General features: G+C 32.4%; 6 protein-coding genes across 12 annotated transcripts; 2 read left to right on the forward strand and 4 right to left on the reverse strand.

Annotated features, from left to right (window-relative positions):
* Position 1: 1 nt before the first annotated feature.
* LOC143356851 (mitochondrial thiamine pyrophosphate carrier) lies at positions 2-1,795 on the reverse strand. Of its 3 annotated transcripts, none has more exons than XM_076792885.1 (5): positions 1,548-1,795; positions 1,044-1,200; positions 818-970; positions 550-752; positions 2-476 (listed from the first exon to the last, which is right to left on the reverse strand). In XM_076792885.1, the coding sequence occupies exons 2-5, from the start codon at positions 1,161-1,163 to the stop codon at positions 2-4; spliced, it is 951 nt and encodes a 316-aa protein (XP_076649000.1). In that variant the 5' UTR covers positions 1,164-1,200; positions 1,548-1,795. The 3 variants fall into 3 exon arrangements, with proteins under 3 accessions (XP_076649000.1, XP_076648999.1, XP_076648998.1); XM_076792884.1 differs by having other exon boundaries at positions 1,536-1,795; XM_076792883.1 differs by having other exon boundaries at positions 1,044-1,795.
* Positions 1,796-1,984: 189 nt separating this feature from the next.
* On the reverse strand, positions 1,985-3,062 carry LOC143356854 (uncharacterized). The gene is made up of 2 exons (XM_076792887.1): positions 2,435-3,062; positions 1,985-2,349 (listed from the first exon to the last, which is right to left on the reverse strand). Exons 1-2 carry the CDS (start codon positions 2,915-2,917, stop codon positions 2,143-2,145), a joined length of 690 nt encoding a protein of 229 aa, XP_076649002.1. The 5' UTR covers positions 2,918-3,062; the 3' UTR covers positions 1,985-2,142.
* Positions 3,063-3,131: 69 nt separating this feature from the next.
* Positions 3,132-10,329, reverse strand: LOC143356845 (ATP-dependent RNA helicase p62). Of its 3 annotated transcripts, none has more exons than XM_076792874.1 (8): positions 10,214-10,329; positions 9,975-10,070; positions 9,526-9,567; positions 7,526-8,542; positions 6,882-7,060; positions 6,723-6,782; positions 4,298-4,534; positions 3,132-4,209 (listed from the first exon to the last, which is right to left on the reverse strand). In XM_076792874.1, coding segments are annotated over exons 2-8 (1,632 nt in total). In that variant the 5' UTR covers positions 9,977-10,070; positions 10,214-10,329; the 3' UTR covers positions 3,132-4,114. The 3 variants fall into 3 exon arrangements, 2 of the variants coding, with proteins under 2 accessions (XP_076648989.1, XP_076648990.1); XR_013082741.1 differs by lacking the exon at positions 3,132-4,209 and adding an exon at positions 5,339-5,763 and having other exon boundaries at positions 4,394-4,534; positions 10,214-10,328; XM_076792875.1 differs by lacking the exon at positions 9,526-9,567 and having other exon boundaries at positions 10,214-10,328.
* A 1,044-nt stretch (positions 10,330-11,373) lies between these two features.
* Positions 11,374-16,558, forward strand: Mys (position-specific antigen beta subunit myospheroid). 2 transcript variants are annotated; one of them, XM_076792873.1, is made up of 10 exons: positions 11,374-11,551; positions 12,513-12,678; positions 12,825-13,125; positions 13,204-13,432; positions 13,535-13,619; positions 13,692-14,339; positions 14,436-14,747; positions 14,828-15,028; positions 15,188-15,685; positions 15,768-16,558. In XM_076792873.1, the coding sequence occupies exons 2-10, from the start codon at positions 12,514-12,516 to the stop codon at positions 15,831-15,833; spliced, it is 2,505 nt and encodes an 834-aa protein (XP_076648988.1). In that variant the 5' UTR covers positions 11,374-11,551; position 12,513; the 3' UTR covers positions 15,834-16,558. The 2 variants fall into 2 exon arrangements, with proteins under 2 accessions (XP_076648988.1, XP_076648987.1); XM_076792872.1 differs by lacking the exon at positions 11,374-11,551 and having other exon boundaries at positions 12,505-12,678.
* A 3,867-nt stretch (positions 16,559-20,425) lies between these two features.
* Positions 20,426-24,675, forward strand: LOC143356850 (uncharacterized). Of its 2 annotated transcripts, none has more exons than XM_076792881.1 (6): positions 20,426-20,611; positions 21,014-21,329; positions 22,236-22,446; positions 22,558-22,708; positions 22,828-22,956; positions 23,080-24,675. In XM_076792881.1, the coding sequence occupies exons 2-6, from the start codon at positions 21,091-21,093 to the stop codon at positions 23,355-23,357; spliced, it is 1,008 nt and encodes a 335-aa protein (XP_076648996.1). In that variant the 5' UTR covers positions 20,426-20,611; positions 21,014-21,090; the 3' UTR covers positions 23,358-24,675. The 2 variants fall into 2 exon arrangements, with proteins under 2 accessions (XP_076648996.1, XP_076648997.1); XM_076792882.1 differs by lacking the exon at positions 20,426-20,611 and adding an exon at positions 20,625-20,929.
* Positions 24,676-24,778: 103 nt separating this feature from the next.
* On the reverse strand, positions 24,779-27,159 carry LOC143356848 (tRNA (guanine(9)-N(1))-methyltransferase Trmt10A). The gene is made up of 6 exons (XM_076792879.1): positions 26,871-27,159; positions 26,428-26,737; positions 26,205-26,351; positions 26,043-26,148; positions 25,808-25,969; positions 24,779-25,724 (listed from the first exon to the last, which is right to left on the reverse strand). The coding sequence occupies exons 1-6, from the start codon at positions 27,059-27,061 to the stop codon at positions 25,573-25,575; spliced, it is 1,068 nt and encodes a 355-aa protein (XP_076648994.1). The 5' UTR covers positions 27,062-27,159; the 3' UTR covers positions 24,779-25,572.
* Between the last annotated feature and the right edge of the window lie 56 nt (positions 27,160-27,215).

Raw genomic sequence — 27,215 nt, forward strand, 5'->3', positions numbered from 1 at the left:
ATCATTTTGTTTCTGAATCATACAATTTTCTTATTGCTTTTATTAACACTAAACTCTGTTCGTATGTAGTGAAATGCAATGCTGTAGTTGCTGCAGCTTTTATCTGACTTGGTGCTAAACCCTTAAATAATCCTCTTAGACCTTCTACTTTTACGGTCAGCCTTAAACAATCTAGCAATCCTGTGCAGGAGAAAAAACTTCCAAAACCTTTTCTACCATGCTCAAATCCCTGTATTTGTAATCTTTTTCTGCTAAGATCTAGTGGATATACTGCAGTTTTAGATAAAAGGCCTGCTGCACTGCCAGATACCATAGAATTATAAAAACTTATATTAGTATCACTACTATATTTTTTATACAAATCACTAAAAAGCCCATAAAATGCAAATTGCAAGCCAGAATGTGGTATAATTTGTAGTAAAGTTGGCACCAATCCATTAAAAAATGCCCGTGGAGATTCATGTTGAATGATGCAACTGAAAATAAATTTTTTCAGAGAGCATAATTATCTATATCAGTACCTCACTTTTCTTTTTATCAAAAACTCACCTGCAAGAATGTATTACACCCTTATATATTGGATGTTTATTCGATTGTGCCACTAATCTAGTTCTTATAGTATCGCAAGGAAACGATGCAACTGTAGCTACACAACCTGCACCTGCTCCTGCTAGAAATTTTGTTGAAAATTTCCATTCTTCTAGTTGTGGTAAGTTTTTGAAAGCTTTCATAAATATATTATAGGAGTAAAACTGAAAAATATAGACACTGTCGCATATACTGATATAAGAATATTTTTGTAATTCTTATGTTTTACCTGACCCGTCCCATATATGACTGAAAGTATTTGAGCAGGAACATGTCCTTTCCATAACGCGAGAATTCCTTCCTCTTTAATTATTAAAGAAAATGTTTGTGCTATGGAATGATATTTACTAACATGATGGTCCTTAATAGGTTCAACTTGTAACTATAATATTAAGTATCTCTTTTAACTACAGTGTATGCAATATCATAAATATTTTATGTTTGCACAGCTTTACCTGGAACCTAATTTTTACAACATCTAAGGGTTGACATATGAATCTTGTTAAAAAGCCACTACTAGCTCCTGCTATAGCATGATCTGCATTGTGATCGCTTGTTTGTAATGAAACACTCATAATTTTTATTTTACTTCATTCAGCTTGTGCTTAATATCTGCACATATAATAAATGCTATGAACAATGCAAAAATGCCAACTCAATTTATACGAAAGTATTACGATTGATATAATTTGAGCTTCTGCTTATTTACGCACTGAAAGAATGATAAAACATCTGGAGAGTTGTAAACTATTCTTTGTTATAAAACCCAGCATAGAGGACAATTTGAAAGACAACAAATCAAGAGAAAGTGCCACAATTGTGTATTACTCTTGATTAAATTGGGGATTAATTAACTACTATTATACAGCAGTTACATAAAAATCTTAATCGTTGATTACGTATAAATTAAGTATAATATTAATAAACAAAAATGATTATAACTAAACATTTTTTCATACTTGCACTTATATTTTATCAAATATGTAATTATACATAAAATAAAGCGGCACGTCTTCGCACCGACGCTTTGTAATATAATTATGGATTGGGGCCAGGCCTAATATCTAATATGTACGAGAGTACAACGAAGCTGCGATACTATTTACATTGTAGCTACGCCATTATCGAAAAGAACGTCATCAGAGCGGCACTTTTGATGATAGACTGCTAAGCGTAGCTCTACTCGTATCTCCAACGTAAACGCTTCCATTAGAAAAGAATATATTCTTTTCGCTCTCTTCGCTATTTATATAGTATCATAGCACCATTGTACCCGTATCATTACTCGCGAATCGGAACATCTCTAATCATACATAACCTATATTTAGATTTTTCGCAAAAATAAATTCTATTTACAGTTCTGTAAACAATCACTACGCAAACTGTACCAATAAAATATGCACGTTGCTTTTGAATTCAAATTGTGTAATTTAAGTAACTTTCATTACGCCACATGCAATAATAAATACTATTATTTAATGTTTTTATTTAGCACTGTAATACAAAGAAATTTCCTCTCTACATATGTAAATATTATTTTTTTCCTCTCTCTATTTAATTGTAATTAATGTCTTGAATCATTTTGGAAATTTGGGAATAATCGTCGAAATTAATGGGATATTTTAGATCACAGTAATCCTTCACTAATGTTCTTAGATCGTATCCCCAACGACTTTTAAGGATAATTTCAATGTTTGCTTTAGATGGAATGCATGGATGACCTTCTCTGGATACTGAATCCAATTCTTCGATAAATTTTTGCTGCAGACAAATTGGTGTAGCATTTAGCAACGTTTAAAATCATTTGTAATATAACAGAAATCATTATAATTTTCGGTTCACTTACATGATTTTTGAATCGATATACATTCCACAATTCAATATATAATTTATGTAAATTTAAAATTACTGTTTTGTATATATTGGATATATTTTCGAAAGTATCATCAAACATGTCTAACTTCTCGGTCTTAGAATCACAATAATTCATTCTTTTGAAGTGCCATTTTTTGAAAAATCTATTTTTAGAGTCATTTTGAATGTATAGACATTTAATGTTTATTATAATATCTGGACTTATGATAAACACTTCATTACACAATTGAAATAGGTCATCTTCCAAGCCTTCAATTAAGTGAATCACGTAATCAGAATAAACGAAAAGTATTCCTGTAATATATTGCGAACTTTTATCCTTTATAGTAGTATCAAATAACGGTGCAATATGTTCACAGTTTGTAATTTTTGCACAATAAATAAGTCTACATATATTGCGTTTTTTAACTTCTCGAATGGAATCGAGTAGAGATTTGCGCACGGGTTCTTCCATTTTTATACACTTGTTTGATCAATAACAGGCATGTTTAAATAATAAATGATCTTAAATGTAAATTTTTCAATTCATTGTACATCACTCTATGCCTAAATAAAATTAACAATGAATAATCTATCGTGACATGTAAATGTTAAATAATAATATGAAGAATCTATGTTATCAAGATTAAATTTTTTTAATGGAATAGGTGAAACATTAATACGATTAGAAGTTGTCGGTTTAAAATTTATTGTTGACAACTAAAAATTTGATACAGCGACGTGCGACAATTTCTGGAGTGCTTTAAACGTTTAGAAAATACAGAATTAACAAAACCATTTAGTACATATAACGCCAAGTTTTAGAATCGTGACGGTTTTGAATTATTCTGTCAGATCGATGGAAAGTTCGAGTCAAACTACATTTTTTGTACATGGGTAACCTTACTAGAGGAATAAATTATAGAAAAAACTTCTCTTTAATAAATTGAGACTATTTTAATATAAATAGAAATATTAGTAAGACATACATGTAAGAAAAGTGTAGCTTCACAGTCATTACACACTCAGTGCGGTCTGCAATTTTACTTGACAGACATTATACTAACAAAATAACTTTGCAATATGACCAAGAACAAATTGATCATATAAAAAGAATTGGAATGAATACTGATAGTTACTATTACTTCACCTCTCACAGAGTCCTTGCTTCCCAGACGCGCCAACTCAAAGATATTTAAATAATTCTTACAAATTTCAGAAGTTATGATTAGAAAATGATCAGCGAAACAAATTTCTAAGATAACAAATTACATATGTGGTAATTTTCTAATTTAAATTTGATTTTACAAGATTGTCATGAACAGCTTTCTATATTAAGTATTCTCTTTACTTAACATTTTCGAACGGCATTTAACTACCGTTTTACTTGTTCGTAACTTTTTGCGCGTCTTCATGTGTGAAAAAAGTCGAAGTATAACAAACTATTATTTTATATAACTTAAATATGTCAGGATGTTTTGCGTACTTCTTGAAGTTACTCTATTACTAACGATCATAAATAAAAATAACATACAAAGTCAGCCGAGCACATAACTAAGGACATGGTAATGTAACCTACATGGAGAACTTTCCTTAATCACAGATTAAATAAAAAGTGTAAGAAGTTTTTAGGTCTCCAAGAAGTTCACTTATTTATAAAAGTTTAAATAAATCAACTAGAGTAGTTTGAACTTCTGCCCATGTCAAATCGTTTGTGTGATCCGGAGAACATGTTTTCCCTTCCTCGGCTACTGTATCCCCAACGATCTAAAAATATACAGAAAAATATTTATTATTTTATTACGTTAACTTAATATAGAATATTTAATTTTGTCTGCTGGATTAATATGCTTACTTCGGCCACCGTAATTTCCACTTCTATCTGCAAGTTCGGATAACTTGGGATTTACTACTTGATTTGCTTCTTTAAGTACATTAATTAGGTCTTTAGCCTGCCGACTATTTTGTGGTGTAAAGAAGGCATAACTTGTCCCCGTACAATTCGAACGGCCGGTTCTACCAATTCTGTGGATGTAGTCTTCAGATGACGACGGATAATCGAAGTTGATCACGTACTTTACATCATCGACATCTAAAGAATTTACGTCATTAGAAAGAGTACTACTAGAATATGAAAATTTTGAAATATAAGTATTAGTTATGCTTGTTATGTTAATAATATATGAATTCGTTTAGAAAATTTTCATATTGTTATGTTCTTTCTATCATTACGTTAATCGCGTTAAGATAGTAAATACATTATTCAATTTAAAGAAAAAAAGAATAAATGAACTTTTTTACAGTTCATTTTTCTTTTCGAATCACATGTATGCAGCTAAGCCTATAATCATACACTAACCATTCATATATACATTTGTACCAAATATGTAATCTGTAGTTCTAGAAAATACCAACACATGATGTAAATTAAAATATATTACATTGCCATTTTATAATTGTGTATCAATTATTTCTAATAAATTAAGTAACACTAGTACTAACAGAAACTCACTACTATTTCATAAAGGTTGAAATATATTAAATATAACTCTGAATATGAAAAACAGATTAACCATTAATGAAAAGTAACTGTACCATGAATGTAAAGCTTTGAACAAAGCTTTTATTAGCGAATGTTCTAATAGTCTTCGTATTTTAAGATAATATACAGTTTAATATTCCTAGATGTATTTCATTTATATGGTATAGATCATGCCTACGTCATATAAACTATAGTTTTAATTAATAAATTGTTTCAGGAGTTGTTATATGACCCTGATCTTAATTCTTAAATATGAAAGGTTTACGAAGAATATTTTCGAAAAGTTTGCATCAACTTCAGAACCGAGTTAAATGCATATGAATGTAAGTTAGCTGCATAGTAATACATACAAACCCTGTTACCGCTGAACATTGCATTCCATGTGACTGCATACCAGAGAGCCCCAGAGGCGCTATTCTTGAATGCAAGTACACATCGCAATGTTGTGTCCTAAGCATCACCAGCGAGTAGCGATAGTAGCAAAATCAATAGATTGTTGTCTCTGACACCGGCTGAGCATTGGCTATGAAGTGTGACGGTTGTACCAAAATGCAAACCACGGTTAAGCCCGTGATAAGTCTCACACCCAACCAGCGCGATAACGGCACCACCCGCGCACCACTTTACTACTTGCGTGGTACACAGGCTGAACACAGAGGCACATTAAGTACAGTATTATGTGCAAAACACAATTGCGCATGTACAGTGAGTGAGCCATGTTTTCTTATCGAACGATCGTTTTCATCGCACACTCAACACAATTTGTGCACCATGTGCCTCTGAAACAAAGGACAACCAGACTGATTAACATAAATTATAAGATGCCCACACTTACTCCTAGTTTCCTGTATTCCAATATTTGCTCTCAATTCTTTAACACAAGCGCATGATTTTAAACATTGTTCCTTTTCGTTTTCAATTCGTTTAAAAAAATAGATTGCATTAGTAAATTCTTTGTAACGCTGGTAAAATAGTAAAAACTAATAAAAAAATATGTATTGTCGATAATTCCTACAAGCAGTCGACTAAAGATGCTAATTATAAAATTTTTTATAAAAAAAATCTCATTTCCCTTTTCAATTGCTAAATAAATAAAACACTGACCTACTTCAAAAGTTTTAGTCCCTCGTATAATGACCTACGTACCTCTTTATTATAGAACACTAATCACGAATAAATATTTCCGAACCCTATATATGGTAATATAAGAAAAAAAAAACCCTATACTGCGAGAACATAACTATTAAGAAAAAAAAGTTGTATATTTGTATATATATATATACACGTACGTGAATTAAAGTGATACAAATAAATAAAAACATATAAACATACCAGCTAACTAATGCCGTCTATTTAAAACTGTAAGCTTATGTAAAGTTTGAGAATTTGTATTAGAAACATTTTCGGTGCAATGTTAATTTTTTTGTATCACTTGGTATATACCCTATTCATTCATCACCAAATTCTACAGAGTAATACATACTCATTTAACAAAAGATATTTATACTTTGTTTTCTGCAAGTTTGAAAACTATTTTCGAAATGATTAAGTTTACATTTATGCTAAATATTGTGAGGCATCACCTTCATATAACCAGTCTGTGCTACATCGCCACTTTACCCCCTATTCCTTTCTAGACAAGTATAGATTTTCGCAAATGCAGTTTATCTATCTAAGCATCAACGCATTCTTGAAAGTCTCACATCTTTAATTAAACTTAGAAGATTATAATATTTACCCAATCCACGAGCAGCAACGTCCGTTGCTACAAGAATTGAACCTCTGTTGTTCCTAAATTCTAAAATTTAATTGAAAAATGCAAGCAGCATTAATAGACGAAAACATATGATGAAGTACTTTGAATGTATAAAAATAGGCTATTGTACGCAATACATACCTCTAAGAACGTGATCTCGTTCTTGTTGTGATTTGTCACCATGCATGCACACTGCAGGCCATCCATAGCGACGAATATTTCTTGTGATATTCTCCACTTTCTTCTTTGTTTCTACAAAAATTATAGTCTTTCCACCATCGTCATTGACATTACCAATTTCCTGAAGGAGTGACCCCAACCTAGAAATAAAAGAAATTATGTTTTAACTTAACCAAATTAAGAAAGAAAAAAAGTTTTTATACAGAAACAAAAGTCAGTTCTTCTTAGAGGAAAATCTTACGTAGAATCACATAATATCATCTATTAGTATCATCAGAAAAGTTATCTATGTCAACACATTATGTACCGGCGATGATTTCATAATTTTTGAATGTCTATGGTTTATGGCTAAAGATTGTTTAATGGATATTTCAACAGCTATAGCAATTTCAATCGTCACCCACTATGTCACCCCAGTGGCGTAATCTACGAATTTCCTTTAGATTTATTATGCAAAAAATGATTTTTAAGCCTTCCTTTGGTACAGCATAATTATTGAAGATCCTACTAACAGGCTTCCGGTAGATAAAGTGTTAAAATTGTGGGAATAAGAAAACGAGGATAAAATGTGATAATGAAATACACATCAGAATAGTGTTACGTACTTTGTTTCTTTTTCATGTTCCTGGCAGACATCAACGATTTGAAGAATATTATGATTGGCTGCCAATGTTAACGACCCAATGTTCAACTGTGTGTAATTTGTAAGATATTCTTCTGCAAGGTTTCTGACTTCCTTTGGCCAAGTTGCAGACCACATAAGAACTTGTCTGTCTGGTCTAATTTGTTCAATAATTTTTCGAATTTGTGGCTCGAATCCCATGTCCAACATCCTATCAGCTTCATCCAACACTAAATAGGTACATCTGCGTAAATTTGTTGTGCCACGCTCCAAAAAGTCGATTAGTCGTCCAGGAGTTGCGATACAAATTTCAACTCCCCGTTCCAAATCACGTGCTTGACTTCCCTTTGGTGCACCACCAAAAATACATGTGTTCCTTACGTAGGACAAAGAACCAAAATCGTTAGCGACACTTTGGATCTGTTGGGCCAATTCCCTGGTTGGTGCTAAAATGAGAGCAATGGGGCCATCACCACGATTCAGTGGCTGCTGGCTATTAATGTGTACTATCGCAGGCAAAATATATCCTAGTGTTTTTCCAGATCCAGTTTGTGCTATTCCAACCATATTTTGACCCGACATTGCAATTGGCCATCCCTGTGCTTGAATAGCTGTTGGTTCATTGAATCCTTGTTTTCTAATACCTTGCATTACATAATCAGGGAAATTTCCCTCTTCAAAATGTTGAATAGGATTGGGGACCTTGTCTCCCTTCAATGTAATTTGGTTTTCTTGTCTAAATATGTCTACATCTCGTGGATGACGTCCTTGTACATTGGGATGAGGAACGTAGAAATCTTTCTTGAATGGCTTCAAATTTTCGAAGCTCCAATTTGGTTTCCTTAGATTAGTACCAGCACTGCTCTTGGAGTTCTGGTTGTTCCGATTTCCAAAACGTCCGTTAGTGGTGCTGTTGGTTCCTCCATATCCTCTTCTGGGAACTTTATTACCACCTCGGTAGTTTCCATTGGTGTAACCGTTAGACATAGCTCCGTACGTCCTACAAAACAAAAAAGAATACATAACATTAATATTGATAAAATTTTTCTATTAGTAGAGTATTCGAGAAATAGGGTTATGTATAAATGTAGTGAACATTGAGAAACGGCTCCAGACAGACATGTGTGGATTCCGAAGGCATATTCACATTGCTTTCCCTCTCACAAGCATTCATGCTCCATTGATAAACATTATGGAGGCATGCCAAAATGAGAGGTACATATTATAATGCCTTGATAAACTAATAGAACTACAAACTTATCTTTTCTAGTATTGAATTCCAAATAGTAGTTATTAAAAACTATTAATATTCAATATTAATGTAAAATTAAATTGTATTTGAGGCTATGATTGACACAAATATTGATAGTGAAGGTATTAAAAACTTTAAAATTATATTGCACAATGTGATAGCCACTATATGAAACTTAAACAATTAATTATTGAGGTTTTCTGTTTTGTAAATTGTGCAGAGGAAATAATTTGGTCTACTTTTCAAGAGAAACTCAATAATTTATTGTAATTGTAATAGTAACGAAAAGATCTGTGATTTTGCATTATTGAAATTTTGTTCAACTTCGAAACTGTTTATCAATTCATATAAATTTTTGCGAGATTTACAAAATATTAGTTAACCTTTTCAGTACGATCGTGGGCTAAAGCCGAAATATGTAATATGGCCGCCGAGAATCGAGAGATATGTTTTGATTAATTTATCTCGCTTTCTACGATAACATTCAAACTATTATATCAAAATATAGTTTTATTTGATAAATTTTCCTTGTATGACATCATCAATCTATTATATAATTTTCATTAAGTCAGTAATATGGCTTACGGAAAATTCACAGTGCAAAAGTATTGATCGCACCCCGGCCATTGGATAACATGGCGTAGTCAACCACGCCTTGCCGAAAAGGTTAAAATTTGACTAAATCTTCATTTTTGGGATGTGTAAAATGTAATATTTATTTTTATACACACCTAGATCTCAAAGCGCTCAAAGTCCCAACTACTTGTCGTAACCTTTAATAGGCAATCACTTCAATGTAATTCAAATTCATAACTAAATAGACTATTTTCATGATTTAAACAATATCATATTATAGAAAAATTAATGTAACCTTATTTAAGCGACACTATTAGAGACAAATCTATTAATTTATACAAGATTTAAAACTTATCAAATGCTATATTCACAGAGAAATACTAAATCAGAAAAACGTAAAGATTATATAACATTAATTTTTTGAATTTCTATAGTGCAGTAGAAGAAGTTTAGTAATGACGCATTGCAGATATTTGTAAAATGGCCGACAAAAGAATAATTTTTATAAGAAACGAAGATAGAACTGTGCATTAGAGAGAATGTTAGAAAATCGTGACACCAGCACGAGTTTTTGCAAAATTTTGGAATGTAGATTGTTACTTACATATTTGATGTTAATAGTGATCTTTCAGTCCCCGAATAAACTGATGTTCAACGATAATTTCTTCTATTCGATCAAGTCGACAAGCGATGTTGATTTCTAAAATTAAATTTTTAATTATTCTACACGTTTGAAAATAAAAAGACGAAAGAGAAATGAATAACTAACTGCAAGCCGATTACGAGTATAACCAATTATTGATTAAAGGAAAACTAAAACTAGATAACGGACAAACGTCTTACCTGCACCGCTTCCAGAGACAGAAAGAACGATTTAGCATGAAGCCGGATGTGAGGTCAAATTGATCTATCGAAAGTGGGGATGTGCAGATTTCCATTTACGATCTCTGCGCAGGTTCTGCAAGTATGTATTGATTTTGCCCAAGCAGTACTTATATATACATTATAGTACAAACGACGTTACACAACGTTGCACATATTATTTATTTAATTCAAACTGACGTACGAATTTTATAAAATACAAGTTTTGTATGCATTCAAAACATTAATTATCTGTTACATATGTTACACTGGATACGTATATGTGCACATGTACATAATATACAGTTGGATACATAGAACATTAAGGACGATTCACAATAAATTTCTACATATGTATTTAGGGTGTCCTAAAAATATTATATTTCCTTGAAAGGGATGATTTCTGAGGTTATTTGAAGTAACTTTTTCCTTTGCCAAAGTGTTCGTCGCAGCTTTGTTAAGCAGTTATTAATGAAAAACACGAACATATCAGAGCATGGTTACACCGGACGGATTCTGTCGTCGTACCGGAATTCGTCTGGTGTAGCCGTGCTCTAATAGGTTCGTGTTTTTCATTAATAACTCCTTAACAAAGCTGTGGAGAACATTTTCGCAAAAGAAAAAGTTACTTTAAATGACCTCAGAAATCATCCCTTGGGGACATATAAAGGAAGTATAACATTTTTGGGACAGATTGTACAGTTTTGTACATAAAAATTAAGGACGATTCACAATTGACTTCTAATTCAATAATTACTATATATCTACAATTATAGGATTTATTAATTCAAACCCTAATAATCAATTAAGCAGCATAATAATATATTACAAAATTTACATGTTTATTCAGAGGTTAAAACTTATAATATTCTTTGAAATAGAATCCATGTTTTCCAAAATTAGCACTATTTTATATCGTCTATCTGAACGAGAATATAATGCACTCTAAATAGTTATTCTATGTCTACATAGTAGGTACATATACGATTGTTATACAAAAACAAATTTCATATTTGCCGCAATTCGGTCATTTTAAATACATAGATCGTCCTTTGAATACCTGTGACGCTAGTGCAGCAATCCAGTTCCCTCTATTTAAAAAGAGTTGCACATCTATAGTTTATAATTTTGTGGCACACATCCAATCACAGAATCCGTCACAGAGTTCGCGGAGAGTCCATCGCTATCTTGTGGATGCAGTTGTTTGCGGAGTGCGTGCGTTTGATGGGTTACCTTTTATGGTGATTCAAGTAACAAGAAAACATTGGTTAAACTTGTGATGCCTCAATAGCAGATTGAAAGAGAACCTTTAAAAAAAAAGTAAGCTTTTCATATTTTGTACCCGATTAAATTTTTTACCATTCTTTACTGTTTTAACGTTTACCTCACCGTTTGCAAAGTGATAGCACTTTGTAAATATAAAGATGACGGCATCATGGTGCATGAATGATTGACCTGTCTTAAGTTGTGGATAATTACATCTTACAGGTATTGGGCACACCTTTTAGATGCCTATATAATTTTTCGGATCTACACGGATAAAAATTTTCTACGTTCAATAATAAAAGTGGTACTTCTCAAGTTAGAAATTAAAGCGTGGGAGATCTTATGTAGCCGCACCTCAATTGCATTTTATTCTTCCGCTCGAAAAACAATTAATTAATCTACTTTGTAACATTTTTTTATATTCTACTTAGTTTTTTCTAGGTCTTTGCATGTATTGCATACAAAAATTTAATATCAAATGATTTTTAATAGTTTAAAAGATTTTTTATTTTGCTATCGAAGTTAACGTATTATAGAATCGTGAAAAATTATATTTGAGCGTTTGAAGGAGCTGATGAGTTGACTCAGTTATTTAATAATAGTCTGACTTCTAATGTTTCTGTATTTATAAATGAAGGTACCATGTTGTCCCAATTTTAAATATTAATTTTATTACATTATATTTTATTACTATAAAAACCATTCTAAAGTTGATTTAATATTTCTTTACCACAAAGATAAAAATAACTTCTGAGAATGTGTCAACAATCTCATGAGTCAACAATTACAGGAATATTACCTCATACCTCTTATTTCCTCATTTCCTAAAATGTCCATACCAAATCATTGATTTTTAGTTATAAAAGCATATGCTTGTATTCTGGAAGCATGTAGTAATTTGCTTTCATAATTTTTTTTAATTAATTTTCTTTTGCAGCTTTTTATTAATGAAATATTTAAACTTTTCTTCAAGTAACAATTGTAATATTAATTTGTTTTATTTACATATGTTTAGAATGCTTGGCAGCTTAGGATGGGTCATAACACTAGCGATTGTTGCATCGTTAGCAAAGGCAAATTATCCGCCTCCAGAAAGACTGACAGGAATGAATCCATGCATTAGTAAGCAAACATGCCATGAATGTATTCAAACACCACATTGTGCTTGGTGTGCTGCGCCAGTAAGTTTTACATTCATTCATACAATACATCTACTATAAAATTTATATAAATACATATTTATAAAATTATTGTGATATTCATATTTTTAAAATATCACTTTTTACTTTCGTACATATTTCATATATGTTTTTATTCTTCTTTCTAGAAATTTTCTGAAAAGCGGTGCTTTCTACCAAATATAAATACCAAAATATTTGCAACATGTCCGGCAGAATATACTTGGAACCCGGATAATGTTTTCAGTATGACAAGACATCGTAATTTAACAAAAGGTGGCTATACCGTTGGTGGTGCCGGTAGTTACGAGTACTCTTACTCAAATTCTAGCTCATATAGCTCTAGTTCTCAATCAAGTAAAGAAATCAGCAGTAGCAGCAGCAGCAGTGGCAAGAGGCAAGAAGCTGTACAAATTTGGCCCCAAGAAGTTAATTTAAAACTTAGAATAAGTATGTTATGACATTTACATAATTTCGAAAAACTTTAAACAGTGATCTACCATTTTCTAGTAACACTAATATTTTTAGACGAAGCGTATAGAATGAATTTTGACTATTCACAAGCTGAAGACTACCCTGTTGATCTGTACTATCTTATGGATCTGAGTAAATCTATGGAAGATGATAAAAAGAAGTTGTCAGACTTAGGTCAACTCTTAGTAGAAAGTATGAGTAAAATTACAAGTAACTTCAGATTAGGCTTTGGCAGCTTTGTTGATAAAGTTGTAATGCCTTATGTTAATACAATGCCAAAATCGTAAGTTTCTAAGTATTATAATTGTTTCATTTGTAGAATCTTTAACTAGAGTTCAATAACGTACTATTTAATAACAAATATATTTTCTTCTTTGTATTGCAGGCTAAGAGAACCATGCGATGGTTGTGCAGCACCATATGGCTACAAAAACATTATGACACTGTCACAAGATACTAGTCATTTTGCAGTAAGTATTGAAGAATCGAATTTTGTACGTTTCCTTACGACAAGCACATGTTTATTTGCTTTATTTATTCAGAGCCTAGTACGCAATGCATCAGTGTCTGGAAACTTAGATGCACCAGAAGGAGGATTTGATGCAATTATGCAAGCCATTGTTTGTAGAGGACAAATTGGTTGGCGCGAGAAAGCTCGTAGACTTCTGGTATTTTCTACAGATGCTGGTTTTCATTATGCAGGAGATGGAAAATTAGGTGGAATTATAAAGCCAAACGATGGCGAATGTCACTTAGACTTGACTGGACTCTATACACACTCATCTTTACAAGACTATCCGAGTATCTCTCAAATTAATTTAAAAGTTAAGCAGAATGCCATTAACATTATATGGGCTGTTACCGAAGAGCAAATAAATGTATATAAAAGACTGACTAAACACGTTGAAGGATCTTTTGCTGGTAAATTGTCGGATGACTCGAGCAACGTTGTAGAATTAATTCGAGAGCAATATGATGCAATTTCAAGTTCTGTCGAAATGAAAGACACGGCCAGCAGTGCCGTAAAGGTAAAATATTTTTCGAGGTGTTTGGGTACAGGACCGCTTATCGAGACGTCGAAATGCGATGGACTAAAAGTTGGAACACAGGTTGAATTTATAGCAGAAATTGAAGTAACAAGTTGTCCAGAGAATAGATCAGAATGGAGACAGAAATTCGACATTTATCCGGTAAGCATGTGAAGATGTCTATTATATGGTCTTGTAGTTCCGCATATGATTCAAATGAAAAAATAGGATACTTTTTAAATCATTAATGCTTTTTAGGTTGGTATTAACGAAACTCTTACAGTAAATTTGGAAATGTTATGCGATTGTGAATGTGAACGTGAGGGCGCCATGTATGAGCCAAAATCGCCAGAATGCAATGGCGTAGGAACCTTAAAATGTGGTGTCTGTGAGTGTTACGACGGTTTCTTTGGCAAACGTTGTGAATGCAGTCCTCATCACGAGATGACAGGATTTGATAAACACTTCCAGTCTTGTAGACCTGATAATACATCACTAGTAGATTGTTCAGGAAGAGGAACCTGTGCTTGTGGTCAATGCGAATGTGAGGAAAGAGAAAATCCTGAAGAAGTAAATACACATTCAAATTCTACGCGATTTGAATTTTTGAAGTTAATCTTCTAATCTAATAATTATTCCTTTTTTTGCAGATAATATCGGGTCATTTCTGTGAATGCGATAACTTTTCATGCGATCGAGATCAGGGTTTCTTGTGCTCGGACCACGGAACTTGCGAATGCGGTCAGTGTGTTTGTAATGCTGGTTGGACTGGTCCATCCTGTAATTGCAGATCCTCTAATGATTCTTGTATTGCACCCGGCACTACAAACGGAATATTGTGTTCAGGCCATGTAAGGTTCTAAATATTGCAACTAGAGATGTACAAGAACCCGAAAATGTCGGATACCCTACGCTCGAGACGGGTTGGGTTCCCGCACATCTCTAATTGTAACTTGTGTTTCTCAACATAAATGAAACAATTGTCACAACACCCTCTTTTTCTTACGCAGGGTGACTGTGTTTGTGGTGAATGCATTTGTTACGAGGAAGGAAATATGCGATACTCTGGCAGACACTGTAATAAATGTCCAACCTGTCCAAGTCGCTGTGAAGAATTGAAGAACTGTGTTTTGTGTCAAATGTACGGTACTGGAAACTATAGTGATAAAGAAGAATGCGCTAAAAACTGTAAAGAGTTCGTTCCCGAACCAGTTGATACAGTTATAGCGGACGAGAATGAAGACGCATGCTTTGGAATAGATGAAGATGACTGTAAATACAATTTCGTTTATTATTATAACGAAACAAATTGCTTGGTAGTACGAGCACAAAAAGAAAGGGAATGTCCGCCGCAAGTTTATATGCTAGGCATAGTACTTGGCGTGATAGCAGCAATTGTTTTAATTGGACTTGCTCTATTACTGTTGTGGAAGTTACTAACGACTATACACGACAGAAGAGAGTTTGCAAGGTTCGAAAGGGAGAGAATGATGGCTAAATGGGATACGGTAAGCACTTTGATTATTTTCGTAAATCCTAATACAATACAATGAACTGGACGTTATTTTATCATCAATTATTTTTTCGCAGGGAGAGAACCCAATTTATAAGCAAGCCACGTCGACGTTCAAGAATCCAACATACGCTGGAAAATGAGGGGGATGATCTGTATTTAATAGAGCAAGTAAAATCACTACATTACAGTAAATTCTGTTTTTTATACAAATTTTAAACTGATTAATATTTAAACGGCAAATGAACTTTATCATGCAGAGAAGCAAGCTTTAGCAGTAAATTAGGATAATTTTTAACATTGTTACTAGTAAGTATTTAATGGAAACTAATGTAGTATGATATTTCATCAAATTATTCATTAAGTACGATATTATAATACTGCCATATAACTTAGACTGCTATGTATGAGTGTGTGTATGTATGTGAGTAAGTGTAATTTATGTGCAAAGAATAATGATTTCTATACAATGGAATGTTGTAACGAAGAAATGAATATCCGCACGAATCATACGGTAACATAACGGTCTTAAGATTTACAGTTTATCTCACTGTGCATTTTATATACAAGTGCCTTTCGTCTCGCGACACAAAAGTGGATATAACTTTTTTTATCTCATTTTTTTAGTCTGAAATTTATGAGTACTGTTCATTACTTTAAGAGGTTCGTTCGGGCTCTTTGAGCTTTGGCTCGAATTCATGTTTTAAGTAACATGTAATATCAAGATTTCTCATAGATTAATATATTTCAAGTGAACTATGCAAATAAGGCACATTGAATGTGATATTTCAAGATTGAAAGCATTGTTTTCAGATGTACTTTAAGAAACGACGATCGTTTTCTTCTTACGTCTTCCTTGTTCTCACACTTGTTTTTAAATTTTATAGCAAATGGTATGAACATATTTGTAGAAAATTGTATAAATGTATAAAATAACAAAAAGCATAGTAATAAGTATAAATCATATTGCTGTTAAGAACTACGAATGCTACGATCTTATCATTAGCTGTATAAAATATTCTGTAGACGTATGACTGCAAAATTTTGTTGACTATTTTCTGTTTTATCTAAAAATAGATACAAAATTAACGCAGCTCTTTAAAGCGACTTAAATTAACAGTATGTACTCGAAAATTAACACTATACTTTAACATTGTATTATATAAATCAGTCTTAATTGCACTAGCAAGATCTGATTCACAACTTTTACATGATGCTACTATTTAAATATTTAAAGAACTCATAAAAAGAAGAGGCCGAAATTCATTCGATTGCAAATCAAATTTTCCTATCCAGGAAATAATGCAAATTTAAATCGACGATGATAACAATAATTAAGCTATCGGCTTGTCTTACAATCTAATGGTAAGATAACATGAACACATGCAACACTATATTATCAACTGTGACAATACATGTATTTTTACGGGCGCATTTATATGTTGATATTGTAGCCTTGTTTTCACAAATAAACTACTTCTGTATGAGTGTTCTTTATACATTAAACTGACTAGAACGACTATTATGCACATGGATACCGAATATAATGAATATTAAAGAATATGTTAATATAAACTTTTTTTTAACGAAGCATTACGGCGTAGTCTTTATTTAAATGATTACAACGTGAACCATTTTAATAACAATTTTGAATACTATTTATAGTCGGATTACAGAATATTTGCGTATAAGTCGAATTTATATGAAGGTTTCATTTATCTAGAAATCTGTTTATTGATGTAGAATATATAGACGCAATTTGCGCGTAAAATTTGTCGCGCGATTAGAACGTAGTACAATGACGTGTCTTGCAATTTTACGATGAACAGCACGATTTTGCACGACAAAGCATGTTTCAACACGTGTATGATATCCGGTGTAGTCTTATCACTGCCTAGAAATTGTGGTATGTAAAATGAATAATATGATAGTGATATATGACAGTCCGTAGTATCTGCAGGTGATGATATATGATACTATGATATGCAGAGAGAAACGATGTTGCCGAAAACTATATTAATAAAGGTCACGGCGTAAATAAAGTGCATCTACAACTATCTATATAGTCTATGTATAATTGACTATCTTCCGAGAAACGATCTTCCAGTCGAAGTAATTCATAAGGAGATGCACACGTACTTTGTTGCAACGTATCTCACAATACGTTACATAATGTCATCATACGAATGAGCAAATTATTAATAATTTTACATTCATTGCGTTTATAGTATGAGAAAAAAATTGAACGGCTTTTTGCGTGAACGAGGAAACCATGATAATTATTTTAATGATCGGGGAACACCTTGTACAATTCTACAATACGTTCATCAAATCAACTGGAAAAAATACAGTCACTTGTCAAATTCTCTTAACCTTTCAGCGTTGGTATTTTGAACGTACTGTGTTTCGCTGCATTTTATTTTATTTTTTTTTTCTAATATATATTTAATAAATTAGAATGATTTTTAATGTCGTAAACAACTACGTATAAATAAGAGTACATGCGCTTTTGCAAGTGGTAAAGAATTGATAAAAAGTGGACGCGATAAAGAATGTGCTCGTAGAAATGAAGCGACCGATTTTCGGTTGAGTATTGCTTAATGACGTGCAACCTGCAAACAACCACTAAGACTTTACGCAAACATCATGACATTTCCAGGAACAGGGCACTCGATCATCTATAACGTTACTGATATGGTAAAAGTGAAAACCTGAAACAGCTGACCTCGCGCGATTTAAAGTAGAATGAAATGATCAGAGAACGACAGTAGAGTATGTATACATATAGAGACTAATATTATCCAGAAAGATTTCAGCAGCAATAGTGTAAGACCATTCGAAAGGCAATAAAGAAAACACAAGCTTGCGTCGCAACGATCTCTATTTGAAATATTTAAGGCATTAAATTATGCATATTTAATTTAGAAAAAAGCATTTGACGTCTTATCTAAAACAAACATACATTCATATCTACACGTGTACTACACACATTCGAGTCATTATGTTTTCTTTCGACATATGCAGAATACATTGTATATCTGTCAAATGTCAAAAATTTTGACGCAAATTCAAAGCGGGAAAATTTGAATAATCATTTGAATAATCCTTCGTAAAAAATGAGCGGAATAATTTTAATAATTGAAATATGGGCTTTCTATTTATGTTTCAAACAAATCCATTCTCGTCTTTGATCTTTCGTGACCTATTCTATTATTTTTATATTTTACTGTCGTCCTTAACCAAGGTGTTTCAAAGCTGTTCAAACACTACATATTCTAAATGTAAATGTATGCCGTAAACACGTATCGTGCGCATTAAATTAAATAAAGCGAGATTATCAAAATGCAAGCAAATTCGGTTCATAGCACTATAAGTAACTTCAGGACATGAGGGGTTAAGAATAGCCTAGCAGTGTCACCATAGACCCAAAAGTCTCAAAATACAGTTACAATTTTGTTGCATTCCGCAATAGTTGAGAGGACGGGTCACAATGCGTTTTAATGAAAGTCGTATCATATCGTTTCGCAATTAATAAGAGCTGATTGAAACAATTCTTTTGTACTAGAGGCTTAAGTATAATAAATAAAAGATTAAGCTCCCTCGAGTATAATATTTCCAACGCCTGAAATTCCGATGCAATGAAACAAAAGTTCGAGGAAACGCGCAAAAGATCGCAATATGAAAAACCGAACGACGAGCGAGGTTGCTATTTCAGATCGTTCGGGACGCGTCATAGTGGTTCGAATGCCACAATTAGCTGGACAAAATTCATTTTCAAATCAACAATAACTAACTGTGTCAATGCGATCTACATACATAGTAACCGTATATCGAGACTCTTACACTGAAAACGTTAAATATCTGAATTATTAATGTTCATGGAATAGGCAAACTTCGACAGTGTTCGATGACATTCTCATAATCGATAGAAATATTTTGCTATTAAAAGTCACCTAAATCTTAAGTTTATGATAAATATAGGATCAATATCCCTAAATTTTCAATAACTCTTTTATATTTTTGTGAATCAGTCAGGCAGTCTATTAGTTAATTTTTAGTAAAAGTATATGTTCTTTTACTTTCGTTTAATCGCAGTCTGAACCTTCAAACGTTGCAAATTGGATCGAAATTAATGTTTAAAAAAACATGTCTGAAAGGCGTATTTTAGGAAGGAGGAATAGTTTGAAGGGCAAAATTGTGTAGTTTTTTACAAGGAATAAATCTGCGAAAACAGATCTCAAATATATCACTATTTGTTATGTTATAGTAACACTTGTTATTAATATTTATCAATGAAATTATAAACTGTAATGAAAAGCCGAGTTCTGTTCTAACAATTTGTTAGTAACACTTGTTATTAATATTTATCAATGAAATTATAAACTGTAATGAAAAGCCGAGTTCTGTTCTAACAATTTGTTAGTAACACTTGCTATTAATATTTATCAATGAAATTATAAACTGTAATGAAAAGTCGAGTTCTGTTCTAACAATTAAAACCCCGAGTAAGCTCAAAACGGTGAACAAATGATTTTGTCCAACTAGCGCCAAGAGTAATCGAACCACCGTGCGCGTGTTAGAAAAAGGTACTATTTAGAATTGAATTGTTCGAAACATGCAAAAGTCACGGTATCGTGTTTGGTACCGTGAACACGACTAAACTATAAGGATTTACGCAGTTCCACAGCACGTTGTGCGCTGTACAACGACGTCTCGTGTCGCGGTCGTCACGTGTGTTGCAGTAGACGAAGGTAGGGTATGTGGAATAGCGCTCAGGCGCGTACGTACGTCAGTAGCACGGTGAGAGATACGACGTATACTGCACACCGAGTGGTGTGGCCGAAAAGAAAAAAAAAAGGAAAAGAAAACGAAAAGAAGAAAAGCAAACGACAATAAGAGGCCTGAGGTGATTCGGAAGAAGGTATACGCGAGAAATAAACAAGGGCGAACTTGTAATAGCGCAAGGGTGTACGGAATCTGTCTCTGTCCTTTCCCTTGGTGACTATACGTCGTTCCCTCCTCCTCCTTTCCTTTAGTGATTCGCTCCCTCTCCGTTCCGCAGCGTTTTAATCGTTCGTTCTTTGTCAGTCATCGCCACAGTCTCTAGTCCTATCCTTTCGTTTATATTCGTTTCTGTCCCTCTCACTTTCTGTTCTTTCTTCTCTTTTCTATCAATACGATATACATCTCGTTCACTCTGTCTCTGTTGCTCCCCTTCACGCTCCGTTCTTCGTTCGAGGTAAAGCAGAAGAAACCCCCGCGGTTACTCGTTCGTTCTCAAAAGTCTTACTCGTTGTCACGCGCTAAAAATACTCCCGCACAGTCTTCCGAGGGTGTACCATGCCAAAGGAGAACGGAAATTAGGACGACAAAAGCAGTCAACATCGACCTGGAACTGTCATGGAACGGTTTTCGAGAGTGGCATGTTATTTTCGATGGATGAGAAACGGGACACATCACGATACAACCGAAGCGGTTGTAGAAGACGATCGCAATACCGTCGAGGTTGAACGGTGCAAGAATGTCGGATGCAATTTCGAAGCCTCGAGGCGGCTTTGCAGCATTCTGGAGAGTATACTTCTTTGGGAGAACTCCGTCAACAGTATCTCCGTCGTGATCGTGTTCAACATACTGTTTTGGTAAGCTCTTTTATCCGTGATATACACGCACTGTGCGTCGTTTTTCGGTTCTAACATTACATGTACACGTTATCCGTGAAATTTGATTGTGTGTCAACGGGACTACGATTTTTCTACTGTGTAATCATTGCTCGAACGAAACGGGATTCGCAATATTTCGTGTAATAATACACGTCTTTCGTGTCGTCTAATTGATCGTTCAGAATATCCGAATATTTTCCTCGTTGTGGATGCGATTTTAACGGTACCTGTATCAATAAAAATGTCGCGCATCGAAAATTGTCACCCGATACACGAAGCAGCTGTCTTCTAATGCTTTGCGAGTTATCCGCCTTCTGGGTCAAGGTTTGTTGAAGCGTGTACGTTTCGGCATTTGATGTCAGTTGTAAATAACATTATCTATCAATACTCGAGAGCTACGATTCTTTGCGTATCTCCGTACGTGGTTATAATCAATCATTGATGGGTTTCGTACGGTACAACCGATACGCTGTTAAAGTTACTCCTTTCCCCGCAATTACATTTATTCATGACATTCTTGTTTGCTTTGTCGCATGAATTGCATCTTCTCAGCGTATTTTCCCACCAGATCCATAGTACTGTTCTAGATGGCAGTGCATGTTAATAATTAAAAAGTATAATCGCGGGACTGGTTTGCCGTGTAAAAGCGGTGTAAATTTTTTGCAAAACATTTTACCGCGACTGAAATGACAAAAAATATACGTCATAATAACTTTTATTTTGTGCGATAGTAACCGTTTATTAAACATTCGATTGTTTGAATGATTCACCAAGTACGGTTATTATAAGAGAAAATTCATAATATTTTAAATGAATAAAGAAATTCAACTTTGAAATAAACAACAATATTGTTTTGCGGTATTAATTTATGTGTATATGTTTCAGGGGTATTATTGTATTAGAGATACGTGGCTTTGCTGCAGCCAGCAGTGCTGCGCTGGTCATAGTCCTCTGCTATAGTACCTTAGAAGCCCACGTACAAAAATGTATATTTTGTAGATCATGTGCAAAAACAGAACAAATTGAAAAAATCGGAAAAAAGGTGAAATCAGCAATTCATAGTTTGAAGCAATTGAGAAAAGATCAACCAGGAGTGGTAAACTTTCATTGATTTATTTAACATTTCGTACTGTGCGAACAGGAATACATAATGCAAATGTTATTAATGTTAAGTTAGTTCTTTAACAATTATTAAAATTCGTTTTAGTTTTGCACTGCAGTTTGCTCTCTCTCTTTGGGTTTGTGGATTATTGGTCGCACTATAAACGGTGTGCTTCTTGCATATACAATATGCATGAGCATTCTACTTGGACCCGCATTATTATTAAAGCTACCCAACAAGATGTTATCACACAGAGGTGACTAATATAGCATTAAATATAAAGAGGTGTTATGATTATGATAGTAATAACAAAGATATTACTCCTATACAAGATGTAATGTAACGAATTTTTAATGTATAATTTTTTTAAAACAGAATGGGATAGCGAAATTGAAGAATTTTTACCAGCAGTGACCGAGGACAATCTTCAAGTACTTGCAAGAGCTGGAGAATCTGGGGATCAATCTCCAACACCGACGAGTGTGTTGTCTGACGCTCAAAATGGTATCTACTTCACAATTTCATCCTATCTATTTCAATAACATTTAGTCTAAACATAAAATAATTAAATGTCTGTTTTAAAAAAGATTTACTGTTTATTTGATTTACGTTTATTTTTTATTACAGAATTTTTCAATGACGACGACATTACGGATTTAAAAATACCATCCCACGAAGATGGAAGCACTGACGGTGTAGAAGTTTCTGAATTAGAACTTAGTGTCGAGGAAACAGATATGGATGGTAGTAAATTTCAAAGTGGTAATTTCGACAAAGGATCATCATCCGAGGGAGAACCAGAATTGGAACCTCTATCAAGAAAATCAATTAGTCATAGCGATGAAAGTGGTAGCGAATTCGAAATGATTGATAGTCAGGATGCTGATGACTTAGACATTGCATGAAAATTGCAGACATGTGAACTGTGAAGTTATTATTATGCAGAATAGGCTTAAAGCAGCTGGTAATTTTACATACATTCTACATACTGGTTCCTATTAGTGTGCCATAAATTAATAAATTTATGATTTTGTACAGAAATTATTTATTTTGTTATTTTTCATAAAATTGATAGGCTCTATAAAATACAACCTTAAAAACATGTTTATTATACTTTCACTTGGATTAATACATTGAAAAATACTATATTTTCTTTTGTAGCACATTTCTAATGACCTAGATTTTTTTTTAGCTTATTTGAATACAAAAGAACACTGATAGAAACAGGCACACTAATGAAAATCAGTACTCTATTTTACATTGTATTTCGACGATGATCTACCAAAAATTATTTTGCTTACATTTTAGCTACCTGCTTCAATTTATTAAATAAATATTCAAAAGTTTCTATTAGCATCATTGGAAAACAGTTTTTAGAAAAATATCAGTTATTTTATTAGATTTATAACTGAAGTAAAAATTTTAATATCTAGAAATAGAAATTTTGTTGACTTTGTGCGAATGATAGCTTCTCAGTAGTTTACTTACCTTGATGTATACTTATGTTGAAGTATACTTACAAAGTTGTACATATTATACACAGAAAAGGAATTCTACCACCTTAATTTTTATTTTCGTTGATATACAAACAAATTAAGTATACTTGTAGTACGTGTACGAAATTTTTGGTGTATATAAAAGTTCGATTATCAATAAGAAATTAAAATGAGAAATCTGTGAAATAAGTAACTTTTGTCAATTTAAACATCGCTTTGACCTTCATAGGAGAAGATAATTTTGTATATATGTATCATATATAGAAAATCTTTGTCTGTAAAATGTAATTAAGAAATTAGAAACTATAGTATCAGTATGCAGACAGAGAACGAATAGATAATATCATAGTAAATATCAGTTCCGTTTTTGATATTGCAAAAGTTACCTATACAAACAGAATTTGATCTATCAAAAAACATTTCATATTTCATAAATACTCAGATGTGATTTTGCATTCTAATTAAGTTATACGCGATTTAGGTATTACACAATGCATATGTAACAATTTATTTTATTGATTATGCAGATCTCGTATTTAAATTTTTTAAAACCTACAAAAATCGTTATCTTTATATAAAATATTTCAAGTTTGCAATTATTTATTGATAAGCGAAACTACACAAATCGTAAAATAGTACTACCTTAAAATTAATTAAAATTTTTTTGTGAAATTACTATTAAAAATGATACCACTTATGTAAATATAATTTTATTTTGTCATACACATATATGGACTTCAATTCAATTACAAAATAATACTTCATCAGTTTTACCCAAATTTTGCAAAAATGGTTTGCTTTATGCATCATTATTTTGTTTTAGTACAATATAAAAATGCACTTTATGCTTTATGAGCACGTAAAGTTGAACGTTATTGTTGGAAATTAAATCTTTATTGGAAGATTGTATATTTACAAGTCGAATGTAGCCTAATTTGTATTGAAATGTTGGAGCAATAATTTTCTAGTCATCGTAATCATATGAAATTGTATTGAATATAACATTATGTATGGTACTTTTTATAATATATACAAAATTTTGTATATTTCTAATCTACTTTCACAGTCCCACATTTGTGTTGAAACAGCTAATGTATTGTAAATGAAATATGTATATAATTAGTACAATAATATAAAAACAATATTTTTGAAATTTTCTTGCAAAATTTGAGAAAAATTGATTAATATTTTTCGAACAATGTGACAGAAAATTTCCATTTTATCTTTCTATCATTACTCTACATAAGAGATATCATGTTTATGGTAAATCTGTCATTCATTGTCTTAAATAAAATAGACCTCTCTAATTCATTAATTTATTCTATTATACATTTTGAGATCCCTCATAAATTTATGTACACGTAATACATCATTTATACAAAAAAAAAAGAAATTTGTTGTTAATGTGCTTTGCATTTATATACTTTTTATTTCCTGCAAAATTTCAGAATGTACTTTGACAACAAATACATGCAATGCAGTAATAACAATAAAAAAAATACCAAAATTGTGATAACTTGTATTATACAATACTGACAAAGGTGAATTTAATTTGAAACGCAAATCATATTTATATACAATGCAATATTTCGTTTGACTTGTTTATCTGTACATTGTAATTTTATTATGTACATACATTACTTATATTTTCATCGTCTATAGCCTCCACATTTGCTTTTGTTGTATTATTTGTGTAGAAAATATTTTCTTCAATTTTATAAATATCTAACACGTCTTTTTCTTCTTTCAAAGTTCTGAGAAATTTTGATGTGTCATCTGTAACAAAATTTTATTGTATACATGTATTACATATCTATGCTTTCATTTTCAACACTCTATTTTATACATATAAACTGTACCATTTCCCTCGCACATATTTTCTTTTTTTTCACAAGTATTTAATGTGCTTTTATTTTCGTCTATAGATGAAATGGGTTGAGCATTTTTTCTTTCTGGCAGTACCTGTAAAAATGCTTTTTGCCATGTTTCTCCTTCGCTAACTCGCAGCAAAATTTCAAACACTGAAATAATATAAATATTATATTTGTATACTTACAATTAGTATACATGTGAAAATATATATTCTAATCATACCATGGTCAACAGTTAAAACCTTCCTAGCTTTCATTTGTAAAAATTTGTCTAGAGGAAGTCGTCCGTGCCTTATATCAGCCTGTGTAGCTACTTTGTGACACAAACCCTAGAAATGTAAATACGGTATAAGAAGATTTATACATATCAAATAAGCTAGCTTACCTTATGACTATTATGATCAACAAGACCACCTATAACATACACACAATCATGTTCTAGATGATTGATCACATTTTCTGATTCACTAGTTAAATATATGATTTTCTCTTTTGGATAAATATCCAAATATCCTTCCTCATAAAATTTTACCTACAAAATGATATTTGAATCATAAAGTATTTTAAATGCATCATTTTACTCACGAATTCAGGAGTATGGTACTTACATCCCAATGTTGATATCCATTATGCTTTTGCATGTGTGTTCTTGATGCGCCGTTAAAGCTAGTAAGGGAAAATTGCATTGGTGCAAGGGCTCTCCTATTCAACGTATAACATCTTAATATCTGCTTGGTCAATTTTGCAATGTCTTTATCGATCATTAAATCATCAAAAGACATGTCAATAGTTACTTCAATTTTGCAACTGCTATCGGCCATGGTACTCTTTTTTAAAGCTTTCCTAGATGGTCCAAGATCTATATTATTTGCACGAGCATATGCTCGTTTTTGTCTTGCTTTCTGCCGTTCCTTTAATCTATGAAATATATTGAGACATTTTCATTACAAATTGCATAATATCAAATCAATAAACAATATCAAATTTATACAGAGGTGTAATGTACAATAAAATTATCAACTTAAAGATGAAAGAATTAAGAAATAAAAACCTTTTCTCACTCTTTCGTTCTAACCATTTTTCTCTTTTCTTTATTTTTTTTAATTGTTGTTTGCTCATATTTGGATATAATTCCGAAAGTTTCTTGTCAGTGTCATGACAATCTTTGCGGTCAGAAACATTTATATCTTGTTCATCACATTCTGTGTCTCTATTTTTATTTACATCGTTTTCGTTTTCCATATTATATAAAAAATCCGAAAAGAAACAAGAATTTCGTGTGTCTGCTCATAAGCAGTGCTGAGATATCGACCAACTTTTCTCGCGCATGCGCGCTCAGAACAGTACCGTATCTATATTATGAGGAAAAGATAGTGGGGCAGTGATATTGGCGGGA

Source organism: Halictus rubicundus, chromosome 8 (assembly GCF_050948215.1).
Source record: "Halictus rubicundus isolate RS-2024b chromosome 8, iyHalRubi1_principal, whole genome shotgun sequence".
Lineage (NCBI taxonomy): Eukaryota > Metazoa > Arthropoda > Insecta > Hymenoptera > Halictidae > Halictus > Halictus rubicundus.